Source organism: Paramisgurnus dabryanus, chromosome 6, assembly GCF_030506205.2.
Source record: "Paramisgurnus dabryanus chromosome 6, PD_genome_1.1, whole genome shotgun sequence".
Classification (NCBI taxonomy): Eukaryota; Metazoa; Chordata; class Actinopteri; order Cypriniformes; family Cobitidae; genus Paramisgurnus; species Paramisgurnus dabryanus.
This window is the reverse complement of record NC_133342.1, coordinates 28,467,890-28,488,981: the sequence shown is the minus strand read 5'-3', so window position 1 is coordinate 28,488,981 and position 21,092 is coordinate 28,467,890. Positions and strand designations below refer to the sequence as shown.

Below are 21,092 nucleotides of genomic sequence, written 5' to 3'. Positions count from 1 at the left end.
TGACTGCATTAGACCTCTCTACCTCAATGTAATCCTTATTAGTAGAGGTCCTAAATCTGCTTATATCTCTTCTGAAATGAGAAACACCTTCAGCCATCTGCTGGTTATGAACAAGAGATAGATCAGAGTTTATTGCTCAATTGAAAACCGGACTTCCATTTTTTTCCATTTACAACTGGAATTGGTTTTAGCAAAATATGCAGTGTGAAGATATGAAGATGAACTTGTAACTTAGGCTACATATAAACTTAATTTCATTTCAGTGCAGACATAGATTTAAAATAAACAAGTGCCTATCCTGGTATATTTAAGATAAAAGTTTTCTTGCTACTGTAATGCCATTTAACTGTGACTAAAGATTACACAAATTGAGACTGATGCCTGCTGTCCTAAAATAGCCATGACCACTGTTCATAATCTCTTCAGTTAAGAGGCACTACTCACCAACTCAACTCTCTTGAAAATGTGAAAAAGGTAAGATGACTGGCTTTAAATATCTAACACACTTACATGTAGTATACAAAACTAGCAATGTTACATAGTGTATTTAAATTAAACCGCCATAAAAAGTGTGTGCTAATACACACTGTCTTTTTAATGCGATGTTTCTTTGGCAGTTTTATGCTGCAAACAAGTGTTTTGAAATCTATGCTTATGTGCTTTTGAATGATGGTTTCTAGAGCATGTCTGGTGTCTGTGTTATAAAATGATTTATTGCACTAAAAAATTCATTTGGTAGTTTGTTGAAATGCTGCTGTGCCATATGGCAAGATTATTAATAATATAATGCTAATATATTACATGACATACGGTTTTTTTTTATAGTACAGTTCTTTTTAGATGTTTTTGGCTTGCTTGAACAACAGTGTATTAAACATTTGCTTTTGCATATAAATATTGTTATGAGTATGACATGTATATACAAACAAAGCTATATGTAGTTCAGAAGTTTAGAGCACTTGACTGAAACGTTTCTCATGATCTTAAAGATCTTTTAATCTGAAGCTAAACGCAACCAATACAAGCCTATAATAGATGAAAATTCCAGTACTGTTAAAAATCATCTCAAGGTGAGAACTCAAAAAGCTGCTTGATAAAATGCCAAGAGTAGCCTACATTTCTGCAATCTCTACAATAATACAAACTCTTTATTACCATAATTGTCATGCACAGTCAAAAGTAAAAAAAATTAGAAGTTCATGTAAGTACCTCAAAGGCACATATTGGTATCAAATATAAACAAATTGGTACCAATGTCTGTATCTACAACTAAATGGTATATATATATATATATATTTAACTGTCCTGTACTGTCCAGCACTGTCCCGTGAGCAGAAAACCCAAGTGTACTTCAATATGTTTTATGTAAATGTTGATCTATCACGACAAACTATATATTGTTGGAAAGGTCAAACAATGTAGTTTTCAAATTCTAACCTTTTAGCAGTAATAATAATGCAATGACTGTAATTTATTAATTAGTGACAAGAATATGCAGCAGACCTCACAGCAAAGCAACACAAACCTCTTTTTTTATAATTTTATTTATAAAATAATACAATATTGCTTTATTTATTTATTACAATAAATTTAAACTGCTATAACAAATTTTTTAGCAAGACCAAAATTAGGCTTCGAGAAAAAAAAGGCAAGAGTTATATTAATTTGAAGGGGTACATCACCTTTTCACACTCCCCCCACTCATAAAGGGCTGTGTCAGGTAAAGGGTTAAAGGGTACTGCTCCAGTGACAGCATGAGACCAAGTTTGTCTGACTGTGTAAAGTTAGGTATATTTGTGTTATTTCATATATTTTGATGAGTTTACTATTATTCTAAAATGTGGAAAAATATAAATATAGAATGAGTAAGTGACTCTGAAATGATAATATATATTGTAATTAATAATTTTTCCCTTAATCTCACTTAAAGCTTTGTAAATTAGTATATAAGTTGTGTTTGACTTCTGGTCATGTTAAGTAAAACCTTCCCGAGCAGACTTTTCTAGACGGTCGGGAAGAGAAGCCATTTCATTTATAAGGCTATTTTGTTAATGACTATAATAAAAAAAAGTAAAAACTTGTTGCTGCTAATAAAATAGATAGTTATTCTAATACATTAGCTGTGCTAAAATAGCACAATAAAATAGTCTACATAAAAAGAAAATATCACATAATTTAAAGGTTATGGTTTGCTGTCATCATTAAAAATCACTTGCTTAGTTAACAAGCTCAGGGAGAGACAAGGTGAAGATGAAAGCAATTTCAGAAAAGCATTTAATAAATGAGACACAGATTGTCGATAAGAAAAAGCAATATTAATACAATATTGGTGAATGAGATGTTTCATTATGGACAGTAAAATAAAAAAACTGTACTTTGAAATATGCTGTTAACGTTGATTACTCATTGTGTTTTACAGCATCATTTAATATGAGCACAGTGCTCCTTAATGATGCACCCCAGCCAGCAATGTCTCCTGCGAGCATGCAGACATCCAGGCCCTTGCCGCCCCACTCAGACTCTATTACCTCTAAACGGGTGTGCTTTTACAAGAGCGGGGACCCTCAGTTCACCGGACACCGAATGGTCATCAACAGCCGCACGTTTAAAACCTTTGATGCCCTTCTAGATGCCCTCTCCAAGAAAGTGCCTCTGTCATTTGGGGTAAGAACCATCACGACTCCCAAAGGAACACATGCTGTCCACAACCTCAATGAGCTGCAGGATGGGGCCTCTTATCTGTGCTCAGACCATAAGAAAGTCAAGCCTTTTAACCTGGACAGGATCCATAAAACACAGGTCCCTTGGAACACCACCCGGCCCATTAGTGCAGGACGTCAAGCACGCAGAGCACGGGTCCGGCAGTTAGTGAAGAGAAGCGATGGGACCACAAGGACTGTAAAGATGCCTGAAAACAGCGCAGTAGGCCGGACACCAAAAAGGCTGACGGTTTATAAAAACAATAGTCCAAGCATAAAACGCATTATTGTTCTTCAGAGGAGAACGGCTCCAAATTTCGAAGCCCTTTTGGATTATCTTTCAAAAGTGATGCAGTTTCCTGTTCTGAAGCTTTACACTGAAGATGGTAGAAAAGTAAGTATTTTATAGGAGAAAAATTTGATATCAATATTAAACTGTTAACAGTTAAATACACTGTAAAATAATTCCTCGTTGCACTTACATTTTTAAGTTTAGTCAACATAAAAACTTAAAACAACTTAAAAACTTAATTACAATTAATTTCTTGACAAGGATATTGAGTTGAATTATCCCTTGCATCCAAAGAGCACCGAGATCATCTTTCTTTGCTTTGTACTTTTTTTAATTAGCAACTCCTTACTAGTCAAGAATGTTGAAATGAATTGTAAATTCAAGTTGATTTAACTTACAAAAAAATTAAAGGTAAACCCCACCGTTTTTCAATATTTTATGTTCTTACCTCAACTTAGACGAATTTATGACTTCGGGAGCAGTAATTTTGACAGAAGTTTGAGCGAAGGAGGAGCAGTCAGAAGTGCCAATAGGTCCCATTAAAGGGTTAATTCACCACAAAATGACAATAATTATTTGTTCTCCTCCAAGTCATTCAGTGCGTGTTCACGAGCAGACTACGGTGCATATGTCAGGATCCTGTCAGAATCATGTCTTGTATTATATCTAGTCTTTGTGGCAGGGTTCTGACAGTACCATGTTTTGTGTGGGAACACATGGCCTAAAGCCCGGTGCACACTGTGAGATTTCAGCCAGGATTTAGCTGTCTGGGACAAATTTTGAAATCCTAAACGATTTCTGGAATCCCAGGCTAAAATCTGCCGTCTTTGATCGCTAGTTTGACATGTTCACAGACAGCCGATTAATGACCGTTGCGATCAAAATTATCCTCCGACAAAATTCTGGCAGTGTCAGAAATTTTGAGATACAATCCTGCTGTGTGACATCTCCCTACGACAACCGGCTGCTCAATAACCAATAGAAGCACAGAACCCGATGACACAATTAGTGCGGCGACAACAACAAATCAACGCAGACAAATGTAAAAAAGAACCAGGTAGACTGTACAGCAGGAGAAGAAACTTGTGGAGTTATGGAAACAATAAAGAGTGTTTGTACAACGTGTCATCGCCACTGTACCATGATAGGATAAAAACGAAGCAGCCTGGAGAGAAATCGCGCTGGAAATAAAAAATGCCAGGTACTCGTCTCCTTCGTTTTTTCTTCTTTTTATGCTCGAGACAAGTTATGATTAAAATGAACAGTAGATGTTGTTTCAGTTTGTTAGCCTTCGCTTCAGCGTGTGTTTTCCCAGCCGTCATCGATCGATGACGTAAAACTGCGGACGTGTTTGTTTGCGTGCGTCCGATTTTTAAAAGTCTTTAAACTCGTACAGTCTGACATTGATGGAAACTGAGATTATACAGTGTGACATGGACTTAACTACGATATTGATCGCACAGTGTGGCAAGCAACAATCCTAAAGGACTTTTTAAAATCGCACAGTGTATACCGGGCTTTAGATGTTTTTACCTAGCCACGTGTTTTCCTTGTCTTACGCACGAGCGCTTTGTTCCCACAGCTGTGTTCCCAGCAGGTATTCAGGGCCAGACGCGTTGGTGACTTAGGAAATCTGTCATATCTTTGCTTTGTGAATACCTCTAAAGCCCATATACTAGTGACATAAATTACTTCCTCACGTTGATTTTCACGTTCGAATTTTCAAGATCGCTGTCGTAAGAAGAAAGTTATAAGCAAAGCAAAATTTATCTCGTGTTTTGCATCAAAATCCTCTATGAAGGCAAGTATTTTTTATTTCAAACCAAATACTTTTGATAGAATATACATTTAACTTGAATTAGGTGAAGATTGGGATTGATTGTAACATTTGCATGTGTTTTTTATGATCCGGAAGTGACGTTGTTGTCAAAAGCAGATTGCCCATTCAATCATATTGGCTTCCAAAACTTCTCAGTTTCCATCAACCCGTGCAGTATTTTTTAAAGTAATCATACAGAACGAAGGATTAGAATCTCTAGATTACATTATTGACATGATTTTGTCAAACATAAATAAATACATGCATGCAACGTTTATTGATTTATAAATGATAAATAACATAATCATCAATTAATGTATTAATAATATCTGACAATTTAAATTGCTCGCCAGCATTATTAGTCAATGAAGAAATAATAAAGAAACAATGAAATGTTTCTTTAATATATAAAAATTTAGCTTTTATTTGAGAGGGCTTTGATTTCATATGGAAAGATATGCGTGGATTGATGCTCTCGGTTTCATTAATTAGTGGTTAATCAAAAATAATAAAATTTATATATATATCTTTTAAAGAGATGTCATCTTAATCTTGTTGGGCTTTTAATTACCTACAATGCGGTGTTAGAATTATGCAAATAGACCAAGAAATGAAGTTATGATATTTTAAAGTGTTTGGTCAACCGGATGAGGTCACAGTTTTTCATTGTTTTAATTGGGTACAAAAATGCCCCCTAATTTTCGAGTTAAAAAATTCCATAACTTTCTTAATAATTATCAGATTTTAATAATTTAAAAACCATGTTAAAGGTATTTTTATGATCTATCATATGGTTATGATTATATATGAATTTTCTAGTATTTTCATATTAACTATTTAACAATACAGTTTGGCAAAGACAACCATTGTAAATACACATGAATTATATGAAATCATTAAAATCATGACATAGCCTATGCCACATCAAAACTAAATATTAGTTAATAGTAAATATTGACACATTGTTTACAGGGTAAATATATGATTCTACATTCTTCATTCAGATACATTTTAGCACAAACAGAGAGAAGGCAAATAATTAATAGGATGTTAATATTTCATTACTAACTGTAAAAATAAGTCAATAGGATTGTGTCAATGTTTGTAGAAGCTATAGCCAAAAAAGTCCACATTGTTTTGTTCATTGTGCATATTCCATACAATGTTTTATGTTTTGTGGCAATGATGCTGAACATTTAGTCAGATAAGAGTATAGGTCACTGTAATGTTGATCTTGAGACGTAGGCTGTGATTACCACAGATACCCATCACCTGGCTGTGGTCATCATCTGGTGGACTGTATAAGGTTGAGCATCAGGCCGAACAAAATTTGGGTCTGTTGGTCATGTGTGAAAGGATAAGATGTGACAAAACAAGTTAATATTAACCTGGAGTTTGCATTACATATGTCAAAATGCTTTAACAGAAGTTTGAGTATGATCAAGCTACCTGTTTTGTCAGTAAATTAGGTAAATGCTTGGTAAAAGATTTATTCAAATTTCCATGACGTCTTTATCACATGTGAACTTTTCAGAGCTTCACTCACGATCCACCTACAACAGATAGACAAAAATATTAAGCAGTTCTGCTTAAAATAGTAAGCAGTTCTGCTTTTACATGTAAATGTGCCCCAAGAACAGACACACAATGTGTGGGCACTCGTGATAAAAATACAGAACGCTCAATCAAGTTTTAAACACTCATTTGCATGATGCGTCAATAGTTTAATGTCACCATGCGCTACACAACCCGGGTAAAGTCCAGACATAACTTAGAACCGCAAGAAGACGGGGACGCGCGGGTTTGAAATTAGACATTGCAGAGATGAGAGACAAAGGGAGCGGGAGAACTTTTGTCCTATACACCAAAAACATTATAGATGACAATAAAGGTTTTAGACATCATTGCCTAGATAAGTAAAACTGGATAAAATATGAGAAACGTGTAAAGGATACAAGTTTTTTTATTGCCATGCTACTCATCTCATTACAATATGCTATCTGGATATAACTTATTGTATACGTGTGTATCGTATGCCTAGAATTAGTTAAGGGGATTGTATAATTCTTTGGTTCATAACTTCCTATTCTGAAAGGTTCATCAATTGTGCATAATGACAGCAACTGCATAGAGTTAACTCTATTTAGTATTTTTCAGTAATACAGACAGTTATTTTGGGAAAATTTGAATAATTACATTGAAGGCTGATTCAAGGTGTGCCCTAAATTTTCTGCTGGCGCTCCTAAAATGTTCAGTCAGGGGCTACAGTACTTCTACTAACAAAAAAGTTATTCTGAAACCCTGAATGACTAGAGTTGTAAATATGTGAATGACTAGAGTATGTAAATGCACAAATTACTTGCCAGCGTAATCTGTGTCTGTACGCTGGCAACAATGTCAGCAGGTGACGTCAGCAGCATGCGCAGTAGTCTGCTCATGAACGCGCACTGAACAACCAAGGAGGAGAACAAATTGTTAAATACTTTTGTTTGTTTGTTTTCTTTGTGCATAAAAGTGTTCTCATCGCTTCATAAATATTATCATTGAACTACTGATGGATGTTTTTGGCAATGTCTTTCATTCTTTTCTGAGCTTGATTGTATAAATCATACTGCAATCTATGGGCCAGAAGCCTCTCGGTTTTCTTTAAAAATATCTAAAAATGTGTCCTGAAGTCAATCGGTGCACTTGGTTATTTATAATGACACATAAAGTGATTTATGATAAAATTGTCAATTTGGGTTAAACTAACCCTTTAAGATACCAACCTCTTTTCAAAGGGACATTCCACTTTTTTTGAAAATATGCTCATTTTCCAGCTCTCATGGAGTTAAATATTTGATTCTTACCATTTTGGAATCCATTCAGCTGATCTTCAGGTCTGGCACTAGAACTTTTAGCATAGCTTAGCACAATCCATTGAATCTGATTGGACCATTAGCATCATGCTAAAAAATACCCAAAGAGGTTGGATATTTATCCTATTTAAAACAGAAAATTAAAAGTTGTGATTTTCTAGGCAGATATGGCTAGGAACTATACTCTCATTCTGGTGTAATAATCAAGGACTTTGCTGATGTAACATGGCTGCAGGAGGCGCAATGATATTACGCACTGCCCGAAAATAGTCCCCTGCTATTAGAAGTAACCAAGGGGACTATTTTCTAATCAGATTCAATGGATTATGCTAAGCTATGCTAGTGCCAGACCCGGAGATCAGCTAAATGGATTCCAAAACAGTAAGAATCAAATGTTTAACTTATTGGAGCTAGAAAATTAGCATATTATCAAAAAAAGTGGAATGTCCCTTTACAGGGAAAAAACAAATGCACAGAGTTTCTTTTTATCCAATAGGTTGATGGACTTCCCACCCTCATTTTGTGCTCTGGGATTGTTGTGGCAGCTGGTAATGAACCCTTTAGAAAGGGAAACTACAATCTCCAAGGTCCCACAAAAACATTACAGTCAAACATATCTGAGCCCCTGGGTCAAACACAAAGAGAGACACTTTTAGGTAAGCCCACAATTATTTATTTGTATATTTGCCAGTTAATTAAAAATTGTAAAACATTTTGATTTGAATGTCATTTTTCTTTTATCTTGTTCCCCCAATTCAATTTTCTGCAAATACAAAGAAAAAAATAAGCCAGCGGGACCTATTACAAGATCAAGGAATTTCTCTTTATCCTCAGAGCGGTACCTTGTGGAGCAGATCAATGAGTCACTAAACAGAAGTCTGTCAGAGCACGATTGGGAAAAGTCAGAATCAATGGAGACTGAAGGCAGTGAGCCAATAGGATCAGAAGACAACTGTGACTGTAGGGCTGGTGTCGAGCAGCGAAGTCACCCCATCATGCCTACTGAGGACGACATTGAAAAATCATTCAGAGTCAATGAGGATGGCAGTATGACAGTGGAGATGAAGGTTCATCTTACTATAAAACAAGAAGAACTGGTCCACTGGACAACAACGCTAAGTCGCGCTTCAATCAATAGCCAGCAGAGGGCAGTGGTCACTGCTAAGCAGAGATCAGGCGTGAACTCATTAGATGTCAACAGTGACTCCGTCAAGGAGTCAAATGGACCTCACAGTCTAAAATGTAAGGAAATGAACACACTCACAAACAAATCAATTCGATTAATTGAGAAGAAACGAGAAAGTAGCAACGCTGTATGTCAGACTTCTGAAAAGCTTAAGCCCATTTACAAAAGGCTGCCTACTCCAGGTCACAGACGACAGAGAAAAAAAACATCAATATCAGAGACCGAAGTCCAGGAGAGTGCAGTGGGTGCGTATTCGTACATGGAGCGCACGTCGCATGGGGAACTGACCAAACGTTACTGTATGGTCAGTCGCAGCAGTAGCAGCAGCACGAGGACTTTATCAAAACCCTGTAAGAGTGAGTCTAGAGAGATCAAGAAGAAGTCAGAGATTCTTCAGCTGCAAAACGACGGGACAACGGGAATAACAGAGACAGTGCTGCATGTATACGAATCACAGGGCACCCGTGACAATTATGATGCAAATACAAATGTGGAAAATAAACCAAAATACTGTAGCAAAGCTTTGCCTCGCAGCAGGGGAGGCTCGACAGACTCGGGACCCCTGTCGTCGTGTAATGACTGCGATGTGGATCTCACTAGGCAGTCCACAAGCTCCGACTCTGGAGGCGGTGGAAAAAATGACATGCTGTCATTGTCATCTGCTTCTTCAACACCTCTGAAAATGAGATGCAATGATTCCCACATCCTTATTGACAATGAACAGCGGGCTTTAGGAGAGAACAGGTCTAAATCAACAGAAAAGAAAATGTTGTCACATGTTACAGTGGAAGAGGACTCTGATGATAAGTGGATTAATGGTTTTAAAACAACAAATATTCCAAAGTCAAAACAATCCAAACAAAGTACTTCTTCGGAATCATCTGGACTTGGGAAAAGAAAAAAGGCCAGTATTGCAGGCTCTTCAAAAGGGCTTCAAATGAAAAATACTGACACACCGAGCCACACAGGATCAGAGAAAAACACTCATAGTTCGGCAAAAAGTGGAAGAGCTAAAACCACAAAAACTTTCGAAGGTTCCCTGAAAAGTAGTAACTTGAATCTCAACAGAAAGTCAGAAAAAGAACTGAGGATGAAAGACAAAACAATCAAAGTACAAGCCTCCCTAAAGCCCACTTTAAAGACAAATTTCTTAGACAACAGATCACATCCAACATCCAAGAGAAAGACGCTGCCAAAGCAGAGGTCAATGAATGGCGACAAATCAAAAAACACCCAACAAAATCAAAAGCTGAGTGAGAGTTTGTCATTGCCCGTGCTGCAGTCATCTCCCTCGAATGTGAATCAATATGTTGAAAATTGGCTGCAAAAACTTCAGCCCAACTCGCCTTATGATGATGACACAGACCATCTTGAGAGCGCACCGAGAGTGGTATTCCAGATAGCCGGCGGATCTGCAGATGGCCCTGAGATTAAAAGTGAACCTGAAAAAGATAGTGTAGTGGATGAAGGGCCCTCACTTGAGGATAATGCCGTTGAGTGGCCAGTTGCTCGCCTGCCTGTACAAATAACATGTGAGGGAGAGCCACTCGAGGCACAAAGTGTAAGAGGCTTTTGTAAATCGATGCCAAGCGTGAGGTTGCTTCCTGCCGAACAGGACGAAGTTGTGAGAATGCACAAGTCGTCTGAGAATTTAGCTCCCCCTGATTGTTGTAATGGGGGTGGGACTTCGCAAATCACAGATGTTGGCATGAAACCAATTTTGAAACAGTTATGTTTGTCAATTCAATCCATCAGACGGGCTTCGAGTCAGAATCACTTAGAACCCACAGTGCAGGAAAAGTCCAGCAGCCTTCCGGATTTCTCATCTCAGGTGGCCTCTGCTTTTGGATCTCCATCAAGAGCTTTTTTGTCATTTTTGTCTTTGATGACTCTGAGAGATGGCACGTCCATCCTTGGCAATAGTGAATCACTTGCCAAGCCAGAGGCCCTGCACATAATGCAGTCTTTGGAAAAAATATCCAATATTAAAGATGAGGATGAGCTTAAGGCCAGCTTGACAAGTCTTCAAAGTTCAACCTCCTCGCATTTAAAACAGAGCTGGAGAGATTTCCGAGAGAGAAATGTGTTTGGAGAGAGTCCACCACTGTCGCCGAGACAGTCAGAGCAAGAGTTTGCATTAGATATGGACTTGGGGGAAGAGGAGTGTGAACGGGATGAAGAGCATGGTTATGGGATAGAGCAGTTAATGGATGAACTGAACGTGACTGGGGATCTTCGCCGAGAGATTTCCTCTCTTGTTGAAGGAGAACTGAAAAGTGAAACAAATTCGAACAATGGACATTTTGATAATGCCAGTGAAATCACAGGTAAAGTAGATGAACATGATGATGGCTCAGTGAATGGTATTTTAGAGAAAGCAGCTGATATGGAAGAAGAAAACAACTATGGTGAAAATATTGACTTATTGTCCAAAGATGAGATTAATTATGATCCAAAAGAACAAAAAACTGACTTAGAAACTGTAAAGCAGGACTTGGGTAATGACGATTCTGGTATAGCAGTGCTTTATCAAACACTCGAGGAAAACTGCAGTGATTCAAGTAAAGCTGAGGTTTCAGAAACTGCTCATAACAATCAAATGAACACTGAGACTACAATAGGAAATGACCCTGACAAAAGCAATGTAGAACACAACCCTTTCCCAACTTCGCATCATACTCTAACAGATAAAGCTGGGGAAGACCTTTCTGAGTTATCTGATGACCAAAACAATATGAACGACAGAGAGCAGATTATAACAGCAGATAATGTAAAGGATGGAGACACCAGTGAACAGGAGGAACCCATATTTCAGAATATGAGAGAACATACTGAACATTCAGATTCTTCAGACAATACAGATGCCACATCAGAACAAAAAGTAACAGATTTTGTTGAAGATAACCAGTCTGAGTTGACCAAGTCCGATGACCAAGACAATGTGTCTGAAGAAGAGAACAACACAACAAGAAACAGTATAGAAGAAGAACAGGACACCATTCAAAATATCAGGGAACATAATGAACAGTCAGATGTTTTAAGAAACGAAGAACAAAATGAGGACAATGAATCTGATCAGTTCAGTACAGCTAAAATACAAGACCAAGACTGTGTCAGAGATGAAACGGATACTTCTGATAGTGGCGATGAAGAAGATAGTAGCAATGAAGAAGTTAGTGGTGATGAAGAAAATAGTGCCGATGAAGCAGAGGGGCATGAACAAGAAAATAAGTTTGTTTTAACCGAATGTGAGATTGAGTCTAAAGAGTCTTTAACACATCATTGTGATGCACCGAGTAACCACAAAGTGCATGTATTTGACTCAGAAAGCCAAGAAGATGATGAGGTGTTGTATGGAGATGTTGAAGATGTGATGACAGATCAGCAGGAAGATTCTGTGCCAGAAATGTCGGAACATGAGGATCCTGACTATAATAACACTAGCCCAGAGCATTGTAGTAATGATGAGAATAGTATGACTTCTGAATCAAGATTTAAAACTGAATATGATAAAACACAACAAATCGATAAGAGTTGTGTAGACGAGAAGGACAGTGATGAGGCAAATCATCAGTTCTCTGAAGATTGTGAATTGGTAGACGTACATGCTGAACCAGGTATCTCAGATCCTGAAAATGTAACAGCCAAAACATCAAGGTCAAGCACAGGTGAGGTCCAAATGTTAGAAGAAACCAAAAAGAGTAAGCATAGTCCTCAAAATGATGAGTATGCTATTGTACAACACTCGTATGGCTTTGTGGAAACGGAGTCATGCAGTAGTATAAAACCAAATTCAAGTGATCCTCACTTAGAGCAGGATAAAAATGTGGGCATGGTTCATTATTTGTTACACCCAATCTCACAAGAGTTGTTGGACGTAATCAATTCAGCTTTGTTATCATCTACCCTTACTGTAACACACGATTCAAATGGTAATCTCAAAATAGAGCCAGGGAAATGTACAATGAGGGAGATGTTCAGGGCTCAACATGGTCAGAAACGCCTCCCAAGCCCTCATACATCCGATCTGTCTGACTACAGACCTGAGACATCAGACAATGATGGATACCAGTCACAGGCCTCTATGGAGATTTTAAGCGAGAGCGAAGAAGAAGAGGAAAAAAGGTTACGTATCTTCAGAGAAATCTTAAAACAAACCATGGAGAACCCGTGCGGTAAAACCTCCATGATGTCATCTAGAAGTTCAACAACGAAACAATCTCCCAGTTCGAATGGCAATAACAGTCCATCCTCTTTTCAAGACTCTAAAAGTGTTTTACAGGAGCCACCATGCTACAGCAAACCAAGTTCACTCAATGGTAACTCAAATTTACAGTGTGTGACCTTAAATGGAGAGGTGGACTCTGAAGAGGGAGTGTTGATAGATAAAGGCAGGTGGCTCTTGAAGGAAAATCATCTCATACGTAAATCTCCTCCAGTGTCCGTGGGAATGTATGGAACTGGGGACACCACCTCACCCGACACATGTCAGGACAACATCAGTGAAGGTGCACCCTACCCGTATTATGACAACCCAAACTCACCTCTAGCTGTGATATCCTCCTCTGAGCTAGAAGATCTGGCTAGACCTTCTACACCAAAGTGTACATACTTCAATATGCCACACAGCAGTGGCTCTGATCCTCTCTTAGACGCCCAGAGCATAAATGGCAGTAGAGGGAATACAAGAAGACACAAGGAGCTTAAGGTATCACCCATGGGAGAGCCGTCCAAAATGTCGGCGAAAAAAAATGGAAGTCTCTCGTCATTCGCCTCTGTTGAGTTCAAACTGCCTGATGGCAAAGTTCATCCACTGGATGGGGCAATATCTGGTGCTGTGAATACTAACAGGTCTCAAAGTTTAGACGGTAGAACAATTGAAGAAGAGTCAAGGGTGGGGTTAAATCTCAGGTGTGGGCAACACTGCCCAATATTGTAGTTATAAAAGAGAAAATGTAGCAGCTAAACAATAGGAGATATTGTGAAAAATAGTCAAATGATGTACACCAGGTGTTACTGGGGCTGTACCCTTTTAAAAAGTACACCTTTGCACCTAAAGAGTTCATATTTGTACCTCAGAGGTGCACACTGGTACTAAATGTATACATATCTGTACCTAATTGTACATATTAGGACCTTTTTAGTGGGTACTGCCCCAGTGACAGCTAAATATATATTTTGATATTTTTCTAGATTTTATTTATAGTTGCCTTTTAATGCTTTAAATAGCACATATACATTAATAAATAGAGACATGCTTGATTTTAAATGCAAAGATAAGAGTTTAATATCTTCACTTTGGTGCCTGCTTCAGAACAGTGTACTGAAATTAGTCTTTTAAACATGCAGTTTTGAAATATTGAAAAATGTATCATTGCAAAGAGGCTAAATTGCACAAAGTTACTTGATTTACTTGAACTTCCTAAGTGGTATTTATTGTGTAAAAAATGCTGACTAACCTTCTCATGTTTATCGCTGCATTTGAAACAGTTTCTTATCCTGGCTTCAAAATATAGATAGATTACACAGTTACGCGCCTGGTCCAAAGTTAACTTCCGGTCTGTACTTCGTTATCTTTCGGGCTAGTGGCCAAACTGACCTCTAGAACAAATACCTTGTCGAAAATATAAATGTTTAGATTTCCATAAGACGAGGAAGATGGCGAGCATGGATCACCACTGTGCTTGGCAGCCAGGCAAGAATTCAAGGATCAGTATGAATTAGCTAAATTGCTACGCATGTAGCTAATGTATACATTAATTTTATACAGTAACATTAGCTCACTGTAGTAGTTGATATGCTTTATCTATGATTTAAAGGTAATTTATTTATTTATTTTGCTTGTTATCAGAAATAAACTTCTCTAGAGGGACTTATTGATTCTTTGCGGCAGCCACCGGAAGTTAAGTTTGGGCAACAAAAGCCGTTTGGTTATGTTGTTGCTGTTAAAATCGTCTATATGAACTTTTACACTGAAATTCTCATACAACTCCTAAATTCATTCACTGTAAAAAATGCAGCATGAAGTTAAAACAACTTGGTTTTGCAAATCAATTAATCCTATTTTAAGTTTTGGCTTGTGAAAAGTTGACATAACTATAAAATCAAGTTGAACTTAATTTATTTTATTATTATAAGTAGCATAAAATATTTGTTGATTTAAAAAAATAATCTGCATACTGCATATATTTTACAGTGTACAAATCAGCACCGAATTTCACCTAATGTTTACTCTTTTCAAGTAGGGGAGATTGGGGTAAGTTGTCACACTTTTCACACTGTCTAACACAGGAGTGGGGAACCCTGGGTCCTGGAGGGACTGTTCCAACCCTATTCAAACACACCTGAATTTCATTTTCAAGTAATCCTGAAGACTTCACTTTGATTTTTCAGGTGTGTTTAATTAGGGTTGGAACTAAACTCTACAGGACAGTGGCCCTCCAGGACCAGGGTTCCCCACCCCTGGTCTAACATTTACTGAGCGCCATACATCAAAATGGTATAAATCTCATATCAAATGAAAGAAGGAAGGCTTGGGCACACATGTTGTATTCATTACATTTTTATATCTTATTTCATTAAGGAGTTGTAGACTGTTGATAGAATATGTTTACTTGTGACAATTTGCCCCATAAGCAGGTAAGTTGTCACACATTATCTAAAAAGAAGAACACAACTTAATTGTGATTATTGATTTTAATTTTTAAATTCAAACCAGATTTTTTTTTACTTTTTATGCCAAAAATAAGAAAATTGTGCTAACGTCAGATTAGAGCAATCATGTGAACACGAAGTTGAGAAGTCGTCGTCACACAAAGTGGCTATTTGATTTTTGAGATAGAGCCTCTAGTGTTGGAGTCATGAACAGTGGGACAACTTACACATGTGACAACTTACCCCACTCTCCCCACATTTCAAAGACATGTTATGAAAGGTCTGATATCATTTCTAATAAACCTATTTAGCCACATGTTGTCTGTAAACGATGGCCATTATTAAAACAGTACATGTTTGTCACAAATGTATTTTCTGTTTTAAGAAATGCATTATTTCCCAATTTAAAATTAATATTATTTTGTTTATCTCAGAGAAGGCAACATAATTTGAATGTGAAAGCAATAAAAATTGTTAGTGTAAGAAGGCAGCTGTCATCAGTCTTACATTAAATATGATTATATGGTTTTTGTAAACAATCAAATAAATATGGGCTACACCTCTTTAAAAGAGATATTTTATGTAAACTTTAAAATAAAAACAAATGACAAAAAAGAAATATTGCTTTGTTTTATTACTTTGGTGATACATTTTGTACACACTGGATTTATATCATTTACCACACTAGCATGAAATCAAATTTATTGATGTTGTGAGCTCTGTTGATTAAAAACCTCATTGCTATACTGTAACTGTCAGAGAGTCAAACAAATGTATCAAACATACGGCTCCAGGCTTCAGTCTCACAAAACCAAATCATTTTAAGTATAGAAATAAAAAGAGTATATTTACATAAATTGTATATGAAAAGATAAAACAGCATTACATTCAATCCCAGAGTATTCCCAGCATCCTGCAGCTTAGCTCCCAAAGTTTCTCCGCCATTTCATCATCTCTAGCAGCTCTGGTGCATCTTGAAGATCCACAGTTACTTCACATAGTGAGAAAGGAATAAATGTGAAAAACAAAATAATTTTAGACTTAAATTCATCACGATGAGATCAGTCGAATATTATGCAATGTGTCATATTGTAATACCTATAATAACCACCGCTTTCTCCGTCTAATTCTGGTTCAACTGCACAGTAGATAGTGGTTTGTGCTCCCTGCACTGGGGTCTTTGTGAAAGGTCTGACAATTTTCCACATGATAAGAAGTCCAAGATTCATGTGCCTTTTAAGTTCCGTTCGCACGATTCCTGGGTGAACGGCATACACTGTCACACCAGTGTCTGATAACACAACAAACGCACAGGATTATTATTATTTCATGAAAAGGACTGTTACACAACAACCTCTAAAAGTCAACTGTGTAAACAATTCCTATTCATGTGCAGAAGTTATAAGTGGGTTAATTCTCGAAGTGCCTTACACAGCAAAATTGACTTATAAAGGGATTGTAATTTTCTCAGTTACACTTGGTGCCTCTAGCAGTGCATAAATCTCACATTTCATCATTGATTCCCTTTATTTGATCAAACACCTACCCTTGAGTTTTTTAGCCAAAGAGCGAGTGAAGAGAATGCTGGCAAGTTTACTCTGACCGTATGCCCTTCTGCTGTGATAATATCTCTCACTATTGATATCATCAAGTCTTATTGTTCCCCAGCTATGTGCCATTGAGGACAGGTTAATAATTCTGGAGGGAGCAGATCTCTTCAGCAGATCAATCAGCAGGTGGGTTAGGAGAAAGTGACCTACGTGACACAAATTGTTGGTGTTAAATTTCAAGTGATTCATATAAGGAGTCTACCACAGCATTTAAAGTGCTCAAAGCTGTCCATAAAGGTACACTTTTACCTAAGTGGTTGACACCAAACTGCATCTCAAAGCCATCTGCTGTTTTAGAGTAGGGACACATCATGACTCCAGCATTGTTAATGAGAATGTGAAGCGTTCTCTCCTCTGAAGACAGAAAAGAGTTTTAATCATTATTTGAATGTGCTGTATGTGGTGCACTGGTACTGTAGCCTATGTGAGTATGAAACTTGATCAAGTGTAAAATAATATTAGTTTTATAAAATAATAAAATGTAAATACTCAGAAACTATTGTTCAGATGCAAAACCCTCTAAGTGCATCTTAAATGTTTTTTTATATCACTACGCCTGCTGCAGCCAATGTTACAGCAGCAAAGTCCTTGATTATTACACCAGAATGAGAGTATAGTTCCTAGCCATATCTAGAAAATCACAACTTTTAATTTTCTGTCAGTCTTAGTATACGATGTAACTGCAGAAGAGTCAAGTTATAAATAGAAAAAATATTGAAACTCTTTGGTTATTTTTTTTTGCGATGCTAATGGTCTAATCAGATTCAATGGATTATGCTAAGCTATGCTAAAAGTGCTAGCGCCAGACCCGGAGATCAGCTGAATGGATTCCAAAACGGTAAGAAAAAATGTTTAACTCTAGTGGAGCTGGAAAATGAGCATATTTTCAAAAAAAAAAAAGGAATGTCCCTTTAATCATTATCATTTTTGATCGAGGAGGACTTTAGAGGCTTTTGCATCTAAGCTCCTCAATTTCTCTTATTGATTATTAAATCAGTTAAAGGAATAGTTTCCCCAAAAATGAAAATTCTGTCATCATTTACTCTCATTTTGTTACAAACCTGTTTACGAAGGAAGATATTTTGAGGAATCTTTGTAACCAAAGAACCAAACCATTAGTGAGCCCCATTCACTTCCATAATCTTTGTTCCTACTATGGAAGTGAATGGGCCTCACAAAACCATTTAATGGTTTCGTTACAAACATTCTTCAAAATATCTTCCTTTGGGCCCTATTTTAACGATCTAAGCGCATTGTCTAAAGCGCACAGCGCAACGTCTAAATGGGCGTGTCCGAATCCACTTTTGCTAATTTAACGACGGGAAAAATGGTTTTTGCGCCGAGCGCATGGTCGAAAAGGGTAGGTCCTATTGTAATGGGAGTATTTTGGGCGTAACTTGCAGTAAACCAATGAGAGTCACAACTCTCATCCCCTTTAAAAACCAGTTGCTCTGGCGCTATGTCTAATCCCTATTTAGATGACGGACTTTGTAAACTGAAAAACTAAGTGGAGGAAGAAGATCCCCAGTTTAAGATTAATGTTAAATAATTGTGTTGTTTTTCACTTGTATTGAAATTGTTATTTTTTTATTAAAACCTTTAAACCCCGTTTTCTTTTAGTCATGGAAGTAAAAAAGCAGGCTTTTAATTGCTTTAAATGTATGGCTATCCAATATCACCAAAAAATAATTTACAAGTATGTAAGATAAGGTTTGTACTCTAAAAATACTTTATTTGTAACAAACAGGAGATAAAGAATTTACAAACGGCTCTCCTCAAGTTTCAGCACTTTGGACAGCGTTTTTTTAGCAAAGAGTTTTTTTAAGCATTACTTAAAAATGTTTCTCATCTCACCATATCCACAGGTACAGAGTCATCATATACAATAAATCCGTGAGGTAGCATGAAAAAAAACATTTAAAAACAGACGCATTTGTTCAAAGCAAAGCATTTATTTACTTACCAGGCTGCAGGTGAAGCAGCTCTTTTCGCCTTCTAACGTCTCATAATTAGTCCTCATTTATGTCCAAGAGACTCAATAATAATCTTTTACATTCAATCCTTTAATCTTTCATATTTAAAAGCATTTTTGTGCTGCTGCGCATTCATGTACCTTGTGATAAGCAAACCCGCGTTGTCCTCCCGTGTATAGGCGCATTTTACTAATGCGCTCTTTAAATAACATAAAACACATTGCGCCATTGACTTTAGACCAGCCTGGTCTGACCAGGTTTTTGTTGGTCAATGGCGTAGTCTATTTTAGTTGCCTCAAAATAGCAACGCGCCAACAATGCGCCTGAACACACCTCGTTTTCAGACCAGAACGCCCATGGGCGCAAAAGGGGGCGCAAATGCATTTGCTATTTAAACAACGCGGCGCTAAACGTGAAAATTAGGGTGGAAACTAGCGAAAGACACTTGCGTCGCGCATTGCGCTGCATTGCGCCGGGTGTAAGATAGAGCCCTTAGTGTTCATCAGAACAAAGACATTTATACAGGTTTGTATAAAGAGTAAGTAAATGATGACAGAATTTTCATTTTTGGGTGAACTATCCCTTTAAAAACCACACATTCTGTGTAAGTTTATGGACAACACATTAAATGATCTCCGAACCAACAAATCTCTGTGTTGTTATTGGAACACCATATTTTGTGTTATTTTTAACACAACTCGTGTTGTTCCTTTCATTTAAAAAAAAAACAAAATTACACATAATGTGTTACATAGCACAAACAATGTGCAAAAGTAGAGTAAATCTGATTCTATTCTATTAAAAGTAAGAAGAAGGCATATCTTTTATGTATGTGTATGTATGTACTGCATATATATAAGCCACCGGCTTTGTTGCTTTAGCAAAGTTTTCATGTCCATCCATATTTATTTTTTCACTCTTTTTATTACGATACAAACAGAAAATACAGGAAATATGTACACAAAATTAAAAACTTATTCTATTAATGAAATATTTATTAAATCACTTACCGCTGTTTATAACTACAGCAAATTCTCTGATAGACTTTGTGTCGGATAAATCCAGTTTTCTGATAACTATGTTTTGATTTCCAGACTCTTCAATTATCTCTTTTTGTGCAGACTCTGCTTTGTTTATATCTCTGCAGGCCATGATTATCCTGGCACCTGTAAGGGAAATCCACTTACCATCACTTATATAAATGCAGGAATATGGTAGTCCTTTACATAAGATAAAGTTATGAAACATAATATTTTATGTTATTTTTGGTTATGTGCTTTTTCTGAATTTGTATAAACATTGTGTAGAGTATACGGTTGAGCACACAAAAGAAAAATAAATGTGATACCACGCTTTGCGAGGTCTCTTGTGGTTTCTTTGCCAATACCAGTATTTGCTCCTGTGATAATGACTGTTTTACCATCAAGTCGTACGCTAGATGACCACTGGGTACAGAAGAGCTCTCTGCGCAATGATAAAACATTTCTTACAAAAGACATGCAATATAGCAAACACAAAAGGCACAGGCATTAACAAATGGATAAACAAATTCTTCAAAAATTCATAATCAAAAAACTGTAAAGCATTTCAACATTTACCTCAGAGTATAAATGTTGGCCATCTTGAAAATATACCAAGATCAACACATGACTTCTCTCTGGAGTTGAAGACAATGTTAGGTTCCAATTTAGGAGAGCCAACGTGCATTGTTGTGGATTAGGAATTGAACAGGCTAATCCAGAGTTAATCAGCATCCACTGATCCACTGCCTGAGCACATTCCTCTGTGGATTTTGTATGCCTTGTGTTTTTTTACCAACATTTATATTGAACTTTATAAACTTTAAAATATAAGTCTTGAAATCAAGAAACAATCATTGATGTTAGAAATCAGCAAATGCAGATATTGAACTGTGAAAAGGTACATGCAACTAATAAGAAAACAAATCCAAAGACCTTTAAACTACAGGGTAGGATTATATACTCACACAAAAATGAGCCA

At 36.9% G+C, this 21,092-nt stretch overlaps 2 protein-coding genes across 2 annotated transcripts; one reads left to right on the top strand and one right to left on the bottom strand.

The window, feature by feature from the left end:
- Window positions 1-2,430: 2,430 nt before the first annotated feature.
- Window positions 2,431-13,979, top strand: LOC135766941 (uncharacterized). The gene is made up of 4 exons (XM_065276459.1): window positions 2,431-3,093; window positions 8,165-8,324; window positions 8,446-11,747; window positions 11,883-13,979. The coding sequence occupies exons 1-4, from the start codon at window positions 2,431-2,433 to the stop codon at window positions 13,791-13,793; spliced, it is 6,036 nt and encodes a 2,011-aa protein (XP_065132531.1). The 3' UTR covers window positions 13,794-13,979.
- A 2,219-nt stretch (window positions 13,980-16,198) lies between these two features.
- LOC135764616 (retinol dehydrogenase 12) lies at window positions 16,199-20,803 on the bottom strand. The gene is made up of 7 exons (XM_065275404.1): window positions 20,690-20,803; window positions 20,440-20,555; window positions 20,102-20,257; window positions 17,368-17,472; window positions 17,055-17,264; window positions 16,607-16,799; window positions 16,199-16,499 (listed from the first exon to the last, which is right to left on the bottom strand). The coding sequence occupies exons 1-7, from the start codon at window positions 20,710-20,712 to the stop codon at window positions 16,397-16,399; spliced, it is 906 nt and encodes a 301-aa protein (XP_065131476.1). The 5' UTR covers window positions 20,713-20,803; the 3' UTR covers window positions 16,199-16,396.
- Window positions 20,804-21,092: the final 289 nt, after the last annotated feature.